Raw genomic sequence first — 20,809 nt, forward strand, 5'->3', positions numbered from 1 at the left:
ATTTTTTTTGTGCTTACATTGTCATTAATGTAATAAAAATAGTTTACAAAGATTAAGTCAGGAAAATCATTTTTATTTACACAACTATATAAAAAAAAAGCTTTTGTTCCTTTGAAGTTTTTTATTTTGCTTTTAAAAGCACCAAAAATAAATGGAAATTACAACAAAAGTAAAATAGTAGATCATAATGAAAGACATTACTAAATTTATTAGATTGCCGAATAAGAATTATTAATAATGAATATTTTAAATTTAATGATTAAGCCTAAGAATAGTCAAAACTTTTAGATACTCCGCTGCAACATATTCCACTGCAAAATTTGAATAAATAATAACAGTACTCTACTGTTCATTAATAATGGAATTGAATACATTTTTTTTTTTACTTTTTACCAAATATTTCTTGGAAGATTATCATTACTTTAAGTAATGCTCTCGTGCTCCTGGTCTACGGTCTTTCTTGACAGAATTGCAGATTAAACAATGAGTCTGAAATGTAGACACACAAAAATATTAGAGTGGTTGCAGATTTTACCATACAATATATAGGTTGCTTTTGCAATCAAGTTTTTATTTTTTTTTGTTCTAGCAAAATTACTTACAACATAGGCTGGCATACAGTCCTCATGGAAAGCATGTCGGCAGTGAAACACATTTAAATTACTAGCATAGCGTAAATCTGTAATAATAAGACCAAAGCATGATGAGAGGATAATCCATCAATAGCATAAAAACAAATATTTGCATTTTATCTTGACAAAAAAAAACGTGGAGAGGGGGGGGGGGGGAGAGACAATTATATAAAAGTAAATAAATACTAAAACAAAATTGTTTAAAATTTATACTAAAAGAAAAATACTTTACCACTGACTGTCAACCTCTGATTACAGACTGGACACAGTTGACTATCTAAATAAAGATAAATATATTTTGATATCAGCATGAATTTATATATATATATGTAAAAAAAAACATGAACAAATTTATTTAATTTTTAAGCAGACAGTCATTTAAAATGATTAAATTTTGTAAAATTAATATTTCTAAATTTGATAAAACTAAAAAGTCACACTAAAACCTCAGATTGCAAATATCATTTGTTTTTCAACTGTGCTGAAAACCTAATTCCTTAAATATCAAAAACATATTTCCCCTTAAAAATGAGCATAAACTCTATTAAAAATAATATAAACTTTATTCTTTTCAAAATATGTAAAAATAGAAAAAAATGTGTTACAATAAGCCAACATTGTAACTGTATGTAACATTTATTTTACAAATGGTTGAAATTTGTTATGTGTGTTACTTTTTACAGCATGATTCATTTCTAATTAAAATATATCAAGCTGGAGCTCCTGATGTACTGCGATGAAGTAACAAACAAAATACATACTTATAGACCACATAATATATTGCAGCATCCTAGTAATCATAACTATCAATTTTACTATTCTTTTTCCAGCTAACTAAAGAAGAAAATATTTATATTCTAATTTCACCAACTTTTGTGACTTTTTTTTTTGGATGCCATTAAGCAGCCATAATTTGTATTGATTATGTTGAAATAATTTTTTTTTTAAGAAATAGTTTATGCCTTTTTTTTTTCTTAATGTTAAACTTACAAAATAAAAGAACCAGACAGGTTTTTGTTTTAAATATGTCAGAAAATTAAATCAAAGCCTATACTTTCTTTAGTAGGACAGGGGGTGAAGGCAAGCAAGGTACAAATAGAGACCATTGTGGCAATAGTAAAAAGTGCAAACCAAGCAACCTGACAGCCATCTGTGTCAGTCAAATTTCTTCATCATTGAAAGATAATTTAAGAATTAGTATTAAAAAATGTACCATCAACAAAGATTCCTCTTTTTTGTGTCCTCACTAGTCTGTCTAAAAGATTAAAACTGTCAGCAACCAAAATTTTACGGCAACCATCTCTCAAGAACAGCTGAAGATAAACAAATGAACACACAGCATTAACTAAAGCATGTAAAGGCAGGGTTTCACAAGGCTAAGCAGACCTACATTTGTTAGCCACAGTTCTCTTTTCACACTTGTCAACAGCCTTCCAAGTAGTTTTCCGTTCAGTCTCAAATGTGTGTCCTGTGACCTTTGTAAAAGTTTTTCACTTCTTTCAGACACAATTTTGACGCAGTTCTCTTTTCAAGTAGTGAGAGTGAACATTTCTTGGATGTATATGGTCCTCTCTCCTACAGGATAGGTGTCGAACAATGTCTATACCACCATTCACTACGTCATTGTGACTTATGGTGTAGTATATAAATTATAACCTAGTTATATCATACTATATTTATTATGTTATTTGTGATGTAGTATGCATAAATCTAATTAAAATACAGCTACTGTCTCTTGAAAAACTACTTCATCGAAAATGCCTTTCCAAAACATGTAAAATTATTAAAGACAATTTGCACCCATTTTACCCCAGTTACATCTGATCTAGATGAAGTGGTCAGCTCTTCTAAAATACAGAAAGATTTAAAAACTCCTTTATTCAACTTTAAGTCAGGGTGTTTCAAGGTCATACAATTGTTACCAAGAAGTCTATAGGAACTCAATTACTCAAGTGGTAGTTGTGTTTCCATTTGTTGTTTGTATGTTGTTAGAGTTTACAACTAGATTGTTAATGTCATAATAGTAACAAGGTAGTTGTGACCTAGGCACACATGAGTAGGCCTATTAGATGACTGATCTTGCAAGAACATTGCAGGAAAAGAAAGGGACATGGCTATTTTGATGCAGATAACTTAAGAGAAACTACATATTGCAACACAAACACAGACATGGTGGAATCCAGAGTCACCCACAGAATGAAATCACAACTAATGAATAGAAAGATTCAGTGATGAGGAAAGAGATCCAATCAATTAAAGATGAATGAGTCAAGTTCAAAAGACAAAGTCGAGAACAAATGATGGGACAGTTTCATGGTTGGTGAATACCCAGTAAAAGACTTTTATCATGTTTGATTCAGTAAAATATATTTTCTTATGTATCATAAGCATGCTTTAATTAAAAGCATTAATTTATCCAAACAAAGATAATTTATAATTTGGAGAGAACAATATATTTGAACTTAAAACTTTACAGAAAAATTTGACAGCTTTCACCTGCAGATTGTAGTCCTGCAATATTTTCACTAGAGAATCTCTGAGGCCTGGAATCTCTAAATCTCTTCTGATCTTACTGATCACTTTAATAGGGTCAATGTGGGCACCAACATTTTGTAGCAATGCAGTGATGAACTCTATACAAAACAAAATGGGATTAGATACACATAAAGACTATAGTCACAGAGTCTTTATTAATCTTCACTTTTATCATTCAAGATTAATTAAAATATTCATTTTATTACTTATTTCCTTTACACTCTAAATGTATTTGAATCAATTTTAAGAAAATTAAAACATTGTTTTTTTTAGATGCTGTTCCAGTTGCTGTAGAAAAAAGAAAATCGATGAAGTTTTATTCACTTGGTTTGTCCATGGAGTATTCTATCAGGTTTTCCCACAGCTCTTCATCAGCTTGTTCCATACAGAACTGAATAGCATGATTGACATCTTGAAGCTGTTCTGTAATCAACTTCAGTGCTTGGGTCAAGTTTCCCATGCGACCTGAAAAATGTCCAAACATATATTGATCTAGAAAATTCAGCTTACACTAGAATGTAACAAATTCATTTGAGTAAGAGCTCCAGTTACTCTTATAACTACTGGATTCAAAGCAAAATGTTACTATCTAAAGTAATAACCCAAGAGCATGTGACCTCCATGACAAGTTAAAACAGAATTCAGAAAGCCTGAAACAATTCTTCTTAGTGCAGGAGCATTATGAACCAATGTTTCCCACGATCTATGAAAAATAGCCAATGGAGTACAAGCCAACTATTGAGCTTCACTTGTTTACAATAGTCACATCATTAATCTTTTGGACTATAAGAATGGCTGTAAAAAAATTCTATCTAAAGCCAGTACATACTTTGGTTAGTGAGCAGCAGTAGTGCATTCAATGTAATTAATTTTTAAAATTTCATTTTCAGAGTATCTTTCCTTCACTGAGCTCCAACTCGTGGAAACTATCAGAGCATAAGACAATAATGTAGCCAGCCCTCAACAGAAATAGTATTTGTAGATATATGAGGAAAAACAGAGTATGTACAGTATTTAGACTTTTTTATTTCTCTGTCAGGCAATCCTTTAATAAGACTAGCCTCTCTATCATGTCCTCAATTTAGATGTCTTAAATATAAGTCCTCAAAGTCACACTGAAAATGTATGAAAGGTATCAAATGTAGCATCTCAAACTAAAACCATTTTTGTTTTTGCATAATATATATAGTTTTTAAAACAGCTAACTAACTTATCAACTATATGTTAAAGAAGCCAGGTGGCTAAAGATGCTTGTTATACATTTATTATTTAAGAAACGTTTAAAATAGCTTTTGAGCTTATGTCCCCTTTAGAAATAAATGCAACAGGCAAAAAAATTTTCTTTTTTAGCAAACAAAAGATTTTTTTTAGAATCTCTGTAGTTTAACCTGCTTTAATAAATAACTAAAGTTAAAAGGAGAAAGTATTAACAGTTGGTTGTTGCGACTGCCCCCCAAAACACAAAAAAAAAAAAAAAAACTATAGACAAGTGATCTTAATATCCCGCCCTCCATCAATCCCAAAGGAATTTTATTAGAAAAAAGCCAATGTTAAGGGTTTCTACATCAAGCAGGTGTATGATATCAAACATGAATAAAGCTGTCATAATGTTGTAAAATTTATTCAATGCTGAATGATGTCAAAGCTTTACCCAACAAGAAGACTTGCTCCTTATAATAATCTCTTGCCACACATTCCTCCAGTGCAGACTGTAGTGGGTAGAATTCACTTCTGCCCAAGAATGGCAGCAGCTTGGACCTGTCATATTCAGCATACAGTTTGACCAGCTTGCCATGATATGTCTGAGTCCCTTGGAAATCTTTCTGCACCATCTGGTCCAGATACTGGAGTTGAAACAAACAGAGAGAGGTAGATCTATCAGTAGGATATGGCTTAAATGAATGGGCAATAATAAAACAAAAAGGATGGATACTACTTAACAAGTGGTACTATATGAGAAAGACAAAATGTATTACCACATAGAGATATTTGGGAGTTTTGCTCAACTGTTGAACCACTTTCTCCACCTGCAAGTACATAGCAATCTGTTATTAATTGTTTAAGCTTTCATAATGGAGATACATCAAGTGACATTTAGATTGTTAGGTGAAATTAGATCAGTCAATGTCAAATGATAATGAACCTAATTAAATTAACTAATTTAGGTATGCTGTCTATCTACTGCATTCTTGACATGTTTAAAATTGTATCTGCTCTTATGAGTAAATAACAATAAATGCATTCAAAAATCAAATCTTCTCAGATTATAAGATTACTTGAGTAAAGAAAGTAATAAACTGACAAACACTGGGTTAAACCAACACAGTTTTTAAAGCTCTAGCTACCAAAAGAACTGTTTCCAATGTTATGCTACCCAGACAGGTAAAGTGTTTCCCTTCCATTTTGTGTGCCACGTTTTGTTCAAGTTAACTTTAACCACTCAATCTAAGCACTATGCTTGGATCTATCAAGTCTAGCTTTGATGTACTGATGACCACAACACTGGTCTTCTCTGGCATTCCCCATTTGCTGCTGATAGGTGAAGACTTGGAACATCATCAGCAAAATGCATGTCTTGGTTCTACAGTATATTTAATTTTATTTTTATGTTCACTAGTGAACATTTTCAAACCCAGTTCATGAAGAGGTGAAAATAATTAGCTCTATAACTATTGTTACACTCACACTAACCAACCTAAAAAAAAAAAGGAATAGCTATTTTTCTATTAACATTAGATACATTTAATCATTAGTGGTGCCCCAACAGTTCAACAGACTACAGGACAGATGAAGTTAATATGTACATTTTAGATTGTGTGTATACTAACCGGAACAGTCTCACTGTTGTCCAGTAACATCTTTACAGTTTTGTCCTGGTCCAAGTCCATCAACTGAATAATCTTATCACTGATCTTGTCGTACAAATTGTGGTCGTGAATTAATTGAAAAACATCGTTGTGTTTTAACCTAAGCAATGTATTGTATCATTACAGCATGAACATAAGAAATTACGGCTAGAGATTGCATATTACAGTAGCACCTGCTTAATAGCAAAACAGCTGTGCAAGTTCTGTTTATGTATGTAAGCAGAACTTACATAGCCAACTTTGAGGTTTAACCTAGGCTTGAACTTTGTTTACAACAAACAATATGCTTGTTTAATCATAGCAACTTGAGATCTACCTAATTCAAATCTGGATAAGTAAATATGCAGAAAACCTGCTTTAATGAGTTTCAGCTTTTCAATTATTGTGCTATGAAATGTATGCTATTATACAGCATTCAATGAAATTGATTGCACTGTAAATATATACATTTCTTCTTCTTCTTATAAATTACAGACATTACTTCAAAAGAGACAATAATTACATCCTATTTTTTAGTAACATAATAATTAGTTTAGGACTTAGCTTATCTTATAAAATAAAAATTACCTGAGATATATACCTAAGGCCTTGTCATATGCTTTCTGATATGCATATCTAGAAAATGGAGGTATATTCAATAAATTATTTTTATATTATTTTGAATCCTTATTCAAACTTAGTCTCTCAAAGTGAACAAGACATTCTAAATAAGAAATCCTTCTTTAATAATCCTATTGCATGCATTATCTCAATGTATAAATGAAGATGAAACAAATCCATAAGAGATAATATAAACTTAAACATTTATTTCTAGATTAAAATCAATTAATAATTGAACTTACAATTGACCCAAACTTTGTAACAAAAGTTCTGAGTTTGTATCTCTATCCAGTTTGATCAGCACTGCACTAATGATAGATTCATTATCATATAAGTCTGGTGGCCACTCTCTGATCAGTTGGTAGAATCTCTACCAAGAAATAGAGATACTAAGTTATTAACATGAGCTCTAAATCACTGGATTGTCGTTTCTGTGTATATCAAAGTTTGATTCACTAGGTAATAAGGAAGTAACTGCTAATTTAAGTTTCTATTCCCTGCCCTTTGTCAAAATAGGACAATCTAATTTAGGGATGTGAAAGAATTCATGAAAAGTAACAATTCTTAAGAGTATAAATTCTGAATAAACAAAATAAAAGAAAATGTAAAATGTAAGCAATGTATTATATAAATTGTTACAAATCTCACTATTCAGGCTCTCTGCACCATACACCACCAACTTAAAGAACTTGACAACTCAGGGCTCTGAAGTAACGTAACACTTTAATAGTTGAATAAATAACAGCCAATACTGTACAATAGGCAACACGTACACTGTACAAATATCTCTCCGATAACACTGTACTGCCGTATCAACTCTTGCACTGGCCTCTCTGTCTCGTTCCGGGCTTGCACTGGGTTCAACAGTTCAGGACTGACTTCACACACTAGGCTCATTGTGTCGGACTCGATCGCAGACCAAGATCAAGACGCCAGTCGTCTCAACTGTACTTGACAGTACTCCGCACTGAACCGTCGTAATGCTCCGTACAGAACCACACCGTTGAACAGTGCTGTAGTTGACCGTGTTCTGAGCCCCTGTCGTGAACCACCTTTCTCAACCGTCTTGACTGCGACACCTCCGCTCTTATATAGGGTCTTTACTGGCCTTCTCGAACCGGACAGAACGCCGCTCTACGTTTCTTGGTGGTCAGATGACTACAACTCTCGTGACGCTCCTAAGCTCTGTTCACGACGGCGATCCTTCCCGAACCGTCCTGTTGACACTCGACTCGGCTGACCGTCGTAGCTCATCACGGTTGACTGCTCGTCTAGCGCTGGCCTGGGGCGATTTGCGACGGCTGACTACACACACACCACTACCCCTCTCTGTGCCACCACCAGGTTTATAACAATATCATAGCTAGAAAAATAAATGCAGCATTTTGCACAAATGTTCTAATGAATTTAACAGAAATATTTTACTTCTGATAAACAAAAATAATAATGCAGCCCCCTAATATTTATCAAAAGGTGAATTCAGAAGCCGATTAAAAAAATGAGACCAAAAAGATAATTAAAAAAAACAACTGAAATCTATCTACAAAATCTGTGCAAAGGTTTGACACAAACAACAATGTACATCTTTCATCAAATAACCAGCTCTTTCAAAGCATTGCCACTGCGATGAGCTAAACCAAATGCAAGCTAAACCTTTTAACTGCTAAACTTCTACATTGAAGTTTAATGTGATGTAAGATGACTTGGGTTATAGTTAAAATACTGTAAAGCAGGGAATACACAAACACAGTTATTTAGTATTTTTTAAATCTAGTAGGCACCTAGCATATGTTAGAAGTCTAAATGGTAAACATACTGGCCATAAAATCTTACTTTACAATAACTGATCATGTAAAGGAAAGGAGTAAAGGTAGATATACTAGATACGTAAACATCTACCTTCAAATACTATTTGCTAGATTTAAACCTACTAATATTAAAATCAAATCTTTTTGTTTTCTTGCTGCAGTCATAAGAATATTAAGAAGATAAAACTCACTTCACAATCTGTAGTCAAAAACTCATTTAACACCATCTCATAGATTGCTGAACTTAATCTGGGAGCAGATCTTGGAATGTAACTTGCAATGGCCTGGAATCACAAAAATTAAGTTTTACAACATAATAAAAAATCTAATATATAGTTACAAGACAGTAATAATATATATATATATATTACTATACTAAAACAATTAAATTTCAATTCTTTGAAATTGAAATAAAGTTTGACAATGATTTATTTACATAACTGAACTTAAGTATTTAAAGGTAAATTTTCTTTCTTTCCACAAATGCCATCCTAAAATGATCTAAGCAAGAGCGCTTTTACTAAAATACTGAAGTTAATAATATGTGGATGCCATGAAATATAGTCCAAATGACAGATACTTAAGTAAATTTGATCACTAACAATGTTTTATACAAATGATAAAATACATAAAATAATTACCTGCAGATTTTTTAAAATATTATTATTTACCTTCAACTGTTGAATTTTAGCAAATTTAAGGATTTCTTCCTCCCAAGACTCTTTTTTTCTTCCAAGAATTTTGACACACAGTCTGCCAGCATCATCATAAGCTTCTTCTTCCAACAGATAATTTAGGTATTCTCTGCCAATGTCCTGAAAGCATCAAATAAAATTGCCCAAGTTTCTAGACAGAAAATAATAAATTTGAAAAACAAAATAAGAAATTTAAGGTAATAAAAGTTGCATTACAAAATATGTATGTTGCTTGAGTTCTTTACTGTGTACTGTGGCTGCTGCCATGGCTTCCTGAAAGTAAAAGAATATGGCAGATTACTTTTAGAGTAAAAGAAGATGGCAGATTACTTTTAGATTAACTGGTTTTCAAACTTTTTTAGATTAAGTAGTTTTCTAAAAAAAAATAAAAAAAATGATGTACTGTCTGCAACCTTTTTTTACCAAGTGGCAATAAAAAATTCATTATTTAAAAATGTGTGAATCTGTGTGTAAGACATAGATCTAGCATCAACAGTGGGCAAAGTTACATAAAGGCAGAGTAGCATCAGTGCTAATTTCTTGTTGAAACTTAAAAAAAAAAAGCTTTCAAGTAGTTGCCAGATTGGCCAGAAATTTGTGAATTTTTGAGCTGTGTTTATGTATAGAAGATTTCATTTTATTTTGTGCTGTGTTTCTATGTCTTTACATTTGCAAATCTACAAAACATCCTTTCTAAGTGATCAGTACTAAAAACTTTAAGTACATTCTATCAACAATCAAGGCATAAATTTAGATCTTTAACTGTATATGCAGGGGTGCCACCCATGAGACCAAGTAAACCCTGAAACCCGAATTTCCAAATTTTACAAACCCTGAAATCATAAACCCCAAACTTTACCAACCCTGAAACATACCGCATATACAATTTATGCACCAAAATTTTACGAAAGAAGAACAGTATTAAATTACTACCTAGATCTATATCATAATATGCCCCCCATGTTTTAAATATGTAATTAGTAAGCCTATCATTATAATAAATAGAGTTTGTGTGTATTGATTGATAAAGCTTGTAATACAAGTTAAGAGGATTTAGTACAATTTTATATTAACAATGTTTGTACACCCCCCCACACACACACAAACACACAGTTATTTTAAATGATGTTTCTCTCTTAACATTTTTACCCTCATTATTCCTTTGAAGCAGCCTACTTTAATCAACATTGATAAAACTGATTCCATCAATGTACATGCATGGACCTGTAAATCTATTGCAACAAGATAAAATTGATTTGAGATTTAGTCCAGATCTACTCCAAAATGAACATTTAGATTTAGTTTCTAATATTTAAATATGTAGACCTAGATGGCTAGAATGTGCTGGACTGCTTATACATAATTATAATTTATTTGTATAAATCTAGATCTATTGACCAATCGATCTATTTTTTCTAGCCTCTAAGTCTTCAGGCAAACGCAAACTTACTAATTTAATTCTTCAATCATTGATTCTAGTTCTAGTTCATCTAGTAACATCTAAATCTAGTTCTGATCTTAAAACGATGTAAATATCCTAAATCTAGATCCTACTTCTATAATACTCTAGACCAATATAGCTCTAGACTAGTCTAGACATAGGCTAAGGCTCTATGTCTATATGGAACCTATACAAATATTAAAATATAAAACACGGAAAGAAAAAAAAAAATATAATTTCTCACTCGTGAATTTTTTCTTTCTTTCTATTTCTAGATCTAGGACTAGCCGCTAGGTACACGAGTAGATCTACTAGACTATATCTATACTAAATACAAGATTTTACAGTCTAGATCAGATCTAGATTGATCATAGAAATAGATCTAGACTCTAAAGCGAGCCGATTTGAGGCGCGTTCCGTAGATCTAGAAATTCTATATAGATCTAGAATGTTTACACTTTTTTGTCACTTAAAAAAAAATACTGTACCGGTAAATAAAGCTTAGTGTGCATGCAATGTGAAAGTCTCGCGAATTGCGAAATATGAGACGGGTGACGGGTCGAATTTGTTTAAAAATGGCGGCTCGCGCGATCGGAACTAACAAACTAAAATTAACGGGAGAAAATGACCAGAAATTTCGAAAAAATCTAAATTAACTAAAACCCTGGATTTTAACAAAATTGTAGAAGGCAAACCCGGAGGGGAGAAAATCGGACCCCTCAAAACCCGGATTTCTGGATTATTCCGGAAAAGTGGCACCCCTGTGTATATGTTGACTAATAAACAAAAGACAAAGACTAAAGCCAAGCCAACTGACATTACTTCTTTAAAATAAAATAATATTTCTAAATGAACACACATTTCAAATATACATATATATGTATATATATATATATATATATATATATAACCTACTGAAAAATTATATCAACGTTCTATACAGTATACAGTGTTATCAATGTCACACATTGCATCATAGGCCAGTAAAAAGGTCAATCAGCCTCAGTTTACAATAATCACTTCTTATTTCAGAGAATGATTAGTTAGTTGTAACGAATTGAAGGCAAGTTTCCATTTTGTACCTCATATTTCTTGTGCTCCATTAGCCAGGAGATATGGTCATCTTGATCTCTCAGCTTGGCAACAACAATATCTTTAGGACTTACAATAAAAAACAAATTTTCTTCTGGGATGCATTCTGCAAGCAAAAAAAAAAAAAATAGTTATATAAATGCAAAAAAAAAAATATTTAAAAAAAATGTAAAAAAAAAACAACACACAATGCTTTGACATATAAAATCTTTTGTAAATATTAATTGTTGTCATAAACAAAAACATTCAATTCTCTTATGCAGCCAAGATCTTTCACTGTGTAAATCTTTTTAACTATTTTAATTTGTTTTGAAAACTGTAACAAATGAAAATTACTTATTACAAATTTTACTAAGTCAAAACAATTAGTTTTACTAGTAAAGTAATTAAAGCTTATTTTTACAAATTCATGTTTACAGTATGCATTACCTAAATGATAGTCATTACATCGAACAAGCTGGAAGCCTCTAATAGAAAGTGCATCATTGGAAATTTCTTCATAGCTTCTAACGTGAGGATCTAAAATCTGAAGATGAGGTCTGCCAGACTGGGTCAATCCAGGCTGACAAAAAAAACAACAAAAAAAAAAAAAAAATTTTGTTTAAATGTAAAGAAAACATGTAATGAGAAGATAAAAAAATCAATGATAAACAGGGGTAGACTGGATATATGGGCAATAGGGCAAAAGCCTGGTGGGCAGGCACCCAAATGGGCTGGTCACTTGGAATTGAAGGGCCCACAATACAGTAAAAGATTTTATAATACTCTCTTACAAAAGGGGCCCAAAGAGCGTCATGACCGGCCCTCTGATTACCTTTTATAAAAAATCTTTTAAATTTGTGTAATACTAGCCTAACACATTTTCCTTAATGACTGAACAGCCTTTACCCTCTACCATGAATTGTGGTAACCAACAACACAAGGATCTTATTTTCTAGCTTCCTATAGAATTAACAATAGTGTGAACAGTGATGTTTGTCCCAATATGTTCTTTGTAAAATGTTTTACATGTATTGGTTTCAGATTTGAAGATAATCTACTTCCTAGTCCAAACCTTCCGCAGGATGACAGGGAATGACAGCTGGCAGGGTATGAACTGTTATCTTATCTTCTTATCTTATATAATACAGACGTTACTTCAAAAAAGAAGATGATTACGTCCTTCTGCCAAGTCACTGGTTTTCCTGGCTAGCTCTGGCGATCCATTCCATGCTCTAATAGCACTAGGGAAGAAGGAGTATTTAAACAAATTTTTCCTGGCATATGGGATAAGGAATGTGCCTTTATCTTTGTGTCTCAGGATCATCTAGGCAACTGAATGACAGTCCAGCACACTTGCCGCACGACCAGACAGCCATCCTTTTTATCATAATGAAGTAATTCAAACTAATTATTGTGGGACACATTGAGATAACATATAGTATACCAGCCATCAAATACAAATTACATAAAGTTAGGCATGCACAAACTTATTATATTATGAAGGCAGGTACGAATGAATGTTCGTCATTATCATATAGCATGTAATTTGAGAGATGGATCGTATGGTTAATGCCAGGACTGATTTTGACACCCAGTCCACCTCTGTTGATACAGCATTAAAAGCATTTTTATTAGCTATCATTACAAACATATATATATATGATTGCAGGTATTGAGACCTATTTCTAATTTGGGTATCAGTATAATGACCAATTTTAATATTACTTGCTATTTAATACATGCTAGTGATATAATGAAAATAAATTCCAAATATATACCCCTTGGTTTTCCTCAGTTTTTTCACAAGATAGGACAACTAAGTTTGTAGCAAGAGGAGCTAACCCACATATAATGAAGTCTGTTGAAAAGATGTGAGCTTTTGAAAGAGAAAAACAAAATGTTGAATCAGTAAGTAATGTAAGTAAAAATAAACATAAAAAATTCTACATACAAATTTTAAGAAATATAAATGAAAAGTGTTTTGAGATGTAAGTATCATGTGAAAATATTTTGCAAAATGTCCACAGTGCGTCTAGGGATCATTATATTAGAAAATTAAGTTAGCATAATCATAATTTAAATTTCAGCATTGTGTATTTCTAATGATAAAAAGTTATGTTATTGTTTAATTTATTGTGAAGTTCAGTATTATTAATGTTTTATTGTTATACGAAACTTCTATAACTGACGGGGCTTTTTATTTCTATACATATATTTCAATTTTTGTTACAACTACAAAATAAATGATCCCACATACTTATTTCAACAAATCTTGACGGACCCTCTTCTGTATGTTTAGGGGTGTCTTTTACAACACAAATCTGAAGAGAAACAAGCAAAATATAAACAAAAATCCTTTTTTTTTTAAAACAAAACAAAGCTTTACCAGAGGAAGGACTCCACACTTACAGCTATATCTTTCTATATGTAGAAGTTGTTTTCCTTTTTTGATATCAAACAAAATAATTTGTTACAAATAATTAATTGACTAAATGGTTAGTTTTTTTAATTGATTCATGTTTTGTTAAGGACAATACATTTTTTTTAAAGTTTCAACTTGATGGGTGAGGGAGAAATAATGTGTTCAATTATCTAAGGAAACGAAACCATACATATTTAGACGTATCTATGAATACTGAAGGATTAATTGGCCTTGTTAGTATCAAAGGAAATAATTAATTACCAGTAATTAATTAAATAATTGCTCAAAGTTTCACATTGATCCGAGAATGGGTGTGGGAGAAATAATGTTTACCAACTTTTTTTTCAGACAGACAGAGCGAGTTGATTTCAATAAGCTTTGTAAAAAAAATAATTGATTATATAAACATATAAATATAAATAGTTATAGTTCATTTCTCACTTCAATTATAGATTTCATAAACTTAATTAGCCCAACAAAACAGTAACACATTAAAATAATTGCTTTAGAATAAGATATCTTTGCAATGCATAAATACTAAGTGAAAAAAATAACAAAATAAACACCTTGATTTTATCACCCCAACCAATCAAAAGTGTTCTTTCATCACGCCAAACCATCTGACAGATGCACAAGTCATTTCGCATGCTTTTCAAAATAAAAAAATACAAATTACTTTTTGAAATATATTTTACTAAATTGATTAATTATAATTACACAAAATTTACTATTTATTCTACTGCACAACAATTGCAAAAGTACAAACCAAAAAAATGCACTAACAATAGCTTTCCCTATTTTCCCAATAACAATAACATAAATAAAATTTATTAAACTTTTACTTGTGATCCTTATCAATTTTAGTTATTTTAGCTTTGGCTGTCACATCAAACACTTTTACTCCCTGTTAAAAAAAAATATTATTTTTTTTACAGAAAATCAGATTTTTATAAAAACTGTTAACAAAGATAATTATGTTATAAACACTTTTACAAATATATAAGCAGATTTACATTAGAAAAATATGTTGGGGAGGGGGAGAGGAGGAGTTTTTTTTTGCACATAGCTATTTCATCAGGTTCAGAATTCTAGCAGCCAGTCACAAGAGTTTATGAGTAAAACCTAATCTAAGCTAAGAGCACCCCATGCTCCAAATGTACAGTCTATCACTTATCTACATATAAAATGTATGGATAATTTAAAAGAAATCTAAAAACCATAAATAAAATGCTCTTGCTTACCTTGTCATTGACCCAAGCAATGAACTCTCCACCCCATTTTATATTTCTGATTGGGCCTTCACCTTGGTGAATAATATGCATCTTATGACGACTAAACAAGCCACCTTTCTCATTCAGAATCAACTGGGATGGTGAAGAAGTGGAAATGTATTCACAAATAAATATTGTTTAAAAATGTTTTAAATAAAAATGCAAAGTTTTAAAACATTTTTACAATTGTAGCTTTTCATTTTTTTAAAAAAATAGTAAATCAAATAATTTTGTATCTTAAAAGATTTTAATAAATCATGTTCATACACATTTTTTAATAATACCTTATCATCGCCAGTCACATATTGCTTTTTACTGTTGGGTTTATAATACAAAGGATCAAGAGCGATAGCCTTCACTGGTCGATCAAATTGTACAACCTGGTTTTCTGGAGCATACAGACCTGTAATTATGACCTATTATGAACAAATAAAAGAAAAACTCATTTACTTTGATTCAATTTAAAAAGTATAACTAATAACTTATGCTATTAGCTTTAATTGTGGGGCATAGTGGCCAAGTGGTAAAGTCCTTGGCTTCCAAACTGAGCGGTCTTGAGTTTGAATCTTGATGAAGAGTAGGATTTTGGATTTCAAGATTTTTAGGATGCCAAACTCGAATGGGTATTCGACATACGTAGGGGAAAGTAAAGGCGGCTGGTCATTGTGCTGACCACATTGGACGCTTGTTAACCACAGAAAAAGATGGCCATTACACCATCTGCCCTATGGATAGCATTTTTAGCTTAAGTTGTGTGTGTTTAGTAGTTTAATTGCTTCATAAGACTAAGATTAATTTTTTTTTTAATTAGTTTTAATTTAAAAAAAAGTCATAGAATTAACAAAAATGAATAAGTTAAGCAATAAAAATGATAAAATCTGTCATTTGCTTTTATTATTGTTTACCAAGGCTTTCGTTGTCCTTTTAAATGGTTTTAAGTTTACAAAAACGATGTTATGTTTTAAATAGTTATTACATCTACGAAGACTTTGTACAGTCTTTAAAATTAAAAAAAAAAAAATTCTTTTGTACCACTTACTCGTCCATCATCTGAACAGCTGGCTAAGAAATCTCCATTGGCGTCAATGCTAATCTGGTTAACAGTAGTTGTGTGCTATAATAAAAGAAAAAGAAAGCAGATTTTTTAAATGGAATTTTCTGCGTTTTCAACTAGTTACAGTATTTTAAAACTATTGTCTATTACTAAAGGTAACAAATCTGTACAAATAGATACACTAAAGATTTATGACAAAGCATTACTTACTGCTGAAACTTCCTTATCTCTAATATTGTTGCCTATGTGGTCTAATATATGTATTGTTCCCCAGTGAGTTCCTAATGCCAGAAACTTGAAAGCAAACCAAAAAAAAAAAATAAATAAATAAATAAAATAATAAGAAAAAATATACAAGTGTGAGATATTTATTTTAGTTTCCTTTAAATAATATTTTTTAAATTGAACAAACCAAGAGTAAGTTTACTTTTTTAGGATGCCCCTGAGTCCACCCAACTCTAATAAGAATCAGACATTAGTTGAGGAAAGTAAAATGTGACACACTCATTTTAAAAAGTCTCTAAATTTAAAATAGAAAAGAAAGAGAATGAGAGAGCTGTGTGCCCATTTGGATTTCACCAAAATGGCATTTGTAAAACAAAGTCTGGCCTTATATACAAACCTTTGAATGAACTGCTATACAACTGGCTGCATCTTTACTGAGAATGCTGGTGACATCATTGGCTAACCTTTCATATTTAAGCTTAGGTTCAACATCCTGCAATAAAGACAGAAAACAATGTAGCTCCTTAACACCACATAATGCACTAATAAACAGTTGAAATGATATATTTGGGGTATAGTGACTGAGTGGTAAATTGCTTGGAATACTGGATTCTGAACAGAAGGGGTCCCAGGTTCAAATCTTGGTGAAGACTGGGATTTTGAGTTTCTGGATTTTTAGCACCCATGAGAATACCCAAGTCTAATGGGTACCTGAAATTAGTTGGGGAAAGTAAAGGCAGTTGATTATTAGACTGGCAGGCATTTTCACTGTTGTTCACTGCAATGGCATATAATTATAATTGAATTGAATACTTTTTATCTCCTGGTTTAAATACAAACACTCCCTTAACATAAAAAGAAGAAAAGATTTAGAGCTTCAACGCATGAGTGGCACGTGAGAATCACATAGCAGGAAAGAGTGAACATCCTTGGACAACGCCACCATCTCCGATATGTGAATGTAATTGAATGAAACCTCAAAGCAGTGGACATTGATATTGACTACTGAGAAGACGTAGCCCTAGAATGCACTAGGCCAAGAGATGGTGACAAAGAAAGCTACAGCAAAAAGCATTGGCATTAGCTCAAAGGAAAAGCGAGCCAAACGAATAATGGATGGTCCCTCTACCACCCAAATGCTACCTTTACTCACGCTAAATGTGGACAAAAATGTCTCCTTCAGAATAGGGCTCTAATGTCAAATGAAAAAGTGCTCTACAAGATAAACCATAGTCATTCTACGAATGAAAGAAGCCAACTAGAGACCCTTAATATATAGCATCAACCAATCAACGTTGCGTACTCCCTGTTGTCACATTTCTGTTTAATAATTATTGACATTCAAGATTTCGGCTAATGTTAGTACTAGTTGTAAAATAAGAGGAGAGTGTGAACTATCAGATCAAATGAAGACTTCTGAAAAAATGCAAAGAAGGCTAGGAAGACAAATAGATGGCATTTGTGAAACACACTCAATCTACATACCAAAAATGCATTTAATATTTTGAAGAAATCAATGGCACCATTCAAGGAATTCTAGTGCTTTCAATGGATGTTTATAGATACAAGTACATTAAAAGACATGTCATTTGATGAGTTATTGTCATGCATACAGTACCTAAAGGAAAGAGGTATTGATGTCAACAATGTTACATTGTTTAACCAGTGCTGCAATTTGAAATCTTTTTCAAGACAGAAATATAAAGTTTTTAGATAAGCTTCTTTATGGACAATGCTGTGTGTATATACAAAGCTGTTCTAATGAAATTTGTTACACAGAGCTCAGTAGTATTTGTGAATTTTTCTTTTGTATTCCCAGGCCAACGATGAGAGAGTGTTTTGGCTGATGAATGCACAGTGGACATGAGATAAATAAATTATGCCTTGACATTGAAAGGTATTCTTTTCACAAAGTACTTTGAAGAGAATGTTCTGCATGGAGTGTAAATAATGGACTACTGCAAAAATGTCTTTTTTTTCTGAGAAATATGATAGAAAGTAACCTAACAGCGTATGATTTCCTATAAATAAATAGAAGAACAGTTTTTAATGTTTACTTTGTCTTTTTTTTTCCTTCCTTTGTAAAAGCTTTGTCCTCTTTTTGGTATGTAGGTGTCTGGTGGTTACCCTACACATTGAAAAACTATACATTTTAAAAATCATACAATTTTTGTTTACTTTTTTTTTTTCAACTGTAGAATTAAATAGGATAATGTAAACAAAGAGCAGATTCTGTAAATAACCTTTAGAATGAAAATCTCCAATAATTGTTGTTGTTTTTTTTACCTCATCAGTATCTTCTGTACTAGAAGAGTCTTCTTCATCATCATCTTCAACTTCATTACTGGCAGTTGTACCATTTTTGGTAAGTGTTGCCTGTAAAAAAAAAATACAACATAAAAGAAAACAGAAACATTGAAAAAAAAAAAAAAAGCTATGAAGCAATCTAGTTTTGCATGTTAATTAGAGACTTAAAATGTGCTGAATAGTTGGTTTTACAGGCCGATTCAGGTAACCTGTACCCTGCTCTAATTGCACTAGGGAAGAGAAGCACTTGTAAAAATTTGTCATAGCTTATGGAATAAGAAATGTGCATTTATTTTAGTGTCTGAGTGTTTTATAAGGTTGTGCTTTTGTATTTGTAAATTATGGTTTAATGTTTTATTAATGCTTCTTTACTTTTCAGTATTGTCTAGATGTGTCTCTAAGTTAAGTGATTTTACTAATTTTGTTCGTCAAATGTGAATATTATTTTGTTTTTAAATCTCAAAGCTCTATTAATTAATTTTGCATCTTTCTAGTCTTTTTTTTTAGTTGTTGGGTGTTATGGTGTGCGTTTTTCCACAGTGATGATGAAGAAAGGGAGCATTTCTGTCATAATCTATGTTAAGAATGAGAGATGACCCAAAGAAGTTTAAGGACGTAATTTTATAGTGAATTAGATTTGTTTAAAAATCCGTTTATTTCATTTCATCTCGAGTTAAATTCGTAAATATTGCTATGAAAGTTATATTTAGTTATAAGTTAGTTATTTTAAGTTCTATAATTTAAAATATACACCTACATCAGTTTAGTTGTTTACTTGCAATCTAGTTCTATAGGTTAACAAGTTATCAAAATATGCTGTCAGAAGTGAAAGTAAAAGGTAAAGTAAAACACATCATCTTAAAAGTGAACTTCTTCTTTTTCATTTTTATGTTGGAGCATTCTGATGACTAGACCAATATATGAGATAAACTGTGCAGTGTTTTCCAAATCATGGAGCTCTCCATATAGTTTTCTTTCTATTGAGGTGTTTTGGGACCAAAGTCTTGCACGAGCCTCTTGGTAAAGAGAGCAGTTTTGGAGGACATGGTCAGCATTCTCTGGTGACACTCCACATGGGCAGATTTCACTGGTTCCAATTTTGAGCTTCTGGTACATATGTTGTATCATTCTGTTGTGTCCGGTCCTGAGTCGAAAAATTAGATGTTCATCTTGTCAGAATAGCTTATAATAGGCATCATCTTTCTTGTGACTTGGATGAGAGCTTGTCAAATTCAACATATTATATCATATGGTATCAGATCTAGATTCTAGACTATATAATATTAGATTTAGTTTAGTAGTAGATCTACTAGTCTAGATCTAGTCTACTGATCTATATCTAGAATCTATATAGATCATTATAGATCTAGACTCTATTACACTCTAATAGTCTACAACTCTATACACAACAGTAACAGTCTAATATAGATCTAGCTAGTAGTTAAAGTAGTAGTAGCTTGTCTAGACTTGTATGTGTATACTGTATACTCTGTATAGCTACTATAGCAAACTATAGGCTATAACTATACTAATAACTCTAGATAGGAGTATAGGACCAGTATTATAATTATAGTATTTATGGGTAGATCTAGAATCTAGATATAATATAGATCTAGATCTATAGACTAAATTCATGTCAAGTCATGAATCTGCTGAGCAGCTGATGATCAATCTAGAAGAAGTCAAGTTATCAGTTATAGATCTAGTAGTTATAATATCAATCTTAGACTTAATTTAATATATCTTGGCCTTGGTTTAGTCAACTTAGGACTTAGATTTAGAATTTACTTATTTAGATCTAGTCATCATACTAGATTCTGGTTCTACTAGTTCTAGTGTCTTACAATACTACTAGAGTCTAGATTACTAGTGAACTAG

At 31.7% G+C, this 20,809-nt stretch overlaps 1 protein-coding gene across 1 annotated transcript in view; it reads right to left on the reverse strand.

The window, feature by feature from the left end:
* Positions 1 to 101: 101 nt before the first annotated feature.
* Positions 102 to 20,809, reverse strand: part of LOC106079115 (vacuolar protein sorting-associated protein 41 homolog) — a 30,417-nt gene continuing 9,709 nt past the window's right edge. The window contains exons 2-27 of the mRNA XM_013240245.2: positions 18,911 to 19,000; positions 17,022 to 17,117; positions 16,610 to 16,693; positions 16,385 to 16,459; positions 15,630 to 15,761; positions 15,316 to 15,438; positions 14,917 to 14,978; positions 14,641 to 14,722; positions 13,910 to 13,973; positions 13,431 to 13,528; positions 12,100 to 12,232; positions 11,661 to 11,776; positions 9,354 to 9,410; positions 9,114 to 9,257; positions 8,634 to 8,726; positions 6,877 to 7,004; positions 6,602 to 6,649; positions 5,996 to 6,134; positions 5,144 to 5,194; positions 4,819 to 5,011; positions 3,492 to 3,632; positions 3,129 to 3,265; positions 1,846 to 1,945; positions 865 to 909; positions 603 to 679; positions 102 to 489 (exon numbers count right to left, since the gene is read on the reverse strand). Of these exons, the coding sequence (XP_013095699.1) occupies positions 418 to 489; positions 603 to 679; positions 865 to 909; positions 1,846 to 1,945; positions 3,129 to 3,265; positions 3,492 to 3,632; positions 4,819 to 5,011; positions 5,144 to 5,194; positions 5,996 to 6,134; positions 6,602 to 6,649; positions 6,877 to 7,004; positions 8,634 to 8,726; positions 9,114 to 9,257; positions 9,354 to 9,410; positions 11,661 to 11,776; positions 12,100 to 12,232; positions 13,431 to 13,528; positions 13,910 to 13,973; positions 14,641 to 14,722; positions 14,917 to 14,978; positions 15,316 to 15,438; positions 15,630 to 15,761; positions 16,385 to 16,459; positions 16,610 to 16,693; positions 17,022 to 17,117; positions 18,911 to 19,000 (2,580 nt within the window). The 3' untranslated portion in view covers positions 102 to 417. The remainder of the gene's footprint in view (positions 490 to 602; positions 680 to 864; positions 910 to 1,845; positions 1,946 to 3,128; positions 3,266 to 3,491; positions 3,633 to 4,818; positions 5,012 to 5,143; positions 5,195 to 5,995; positions 6,135 to 6,601; positions 6,650 to 6,876; positions 7,005 to 8,633; positions 8,727 to 9,113; positions 9,258 to 9,353; positions 9,411 to 11,660; positions 11,777 to 12,099; positions 12,233 to 13,430; positions 13,529 to 13,909; positions 13,974 to 14,640; positions 14,723 to 14,916; positions 14,979 to 15,315; positions 15,439 to 15,629; positions 15,762 to 16,384; positions 16,460 to 16,609; positions 16,694 to 17,021; positions 17,118 to 18,910; positions 19,001 to 20,809) is intronic.

The sequence above is a fragment of the Biomphalaria glabrata genome, chromosome 1 (genome assembly GCF_947242115.1).
Source record: "Biomphalaria glabrata chromosome 1, xgBioGlab47.1, whole genome shotgun sequence".
NCBI classification, from domain to species: domain Eukaryota; kingdom Metazoa; phylum Mollusca; class Gastropoda; family Planorbidae; genus Biomphalaria; species Biomphalaria glabrata.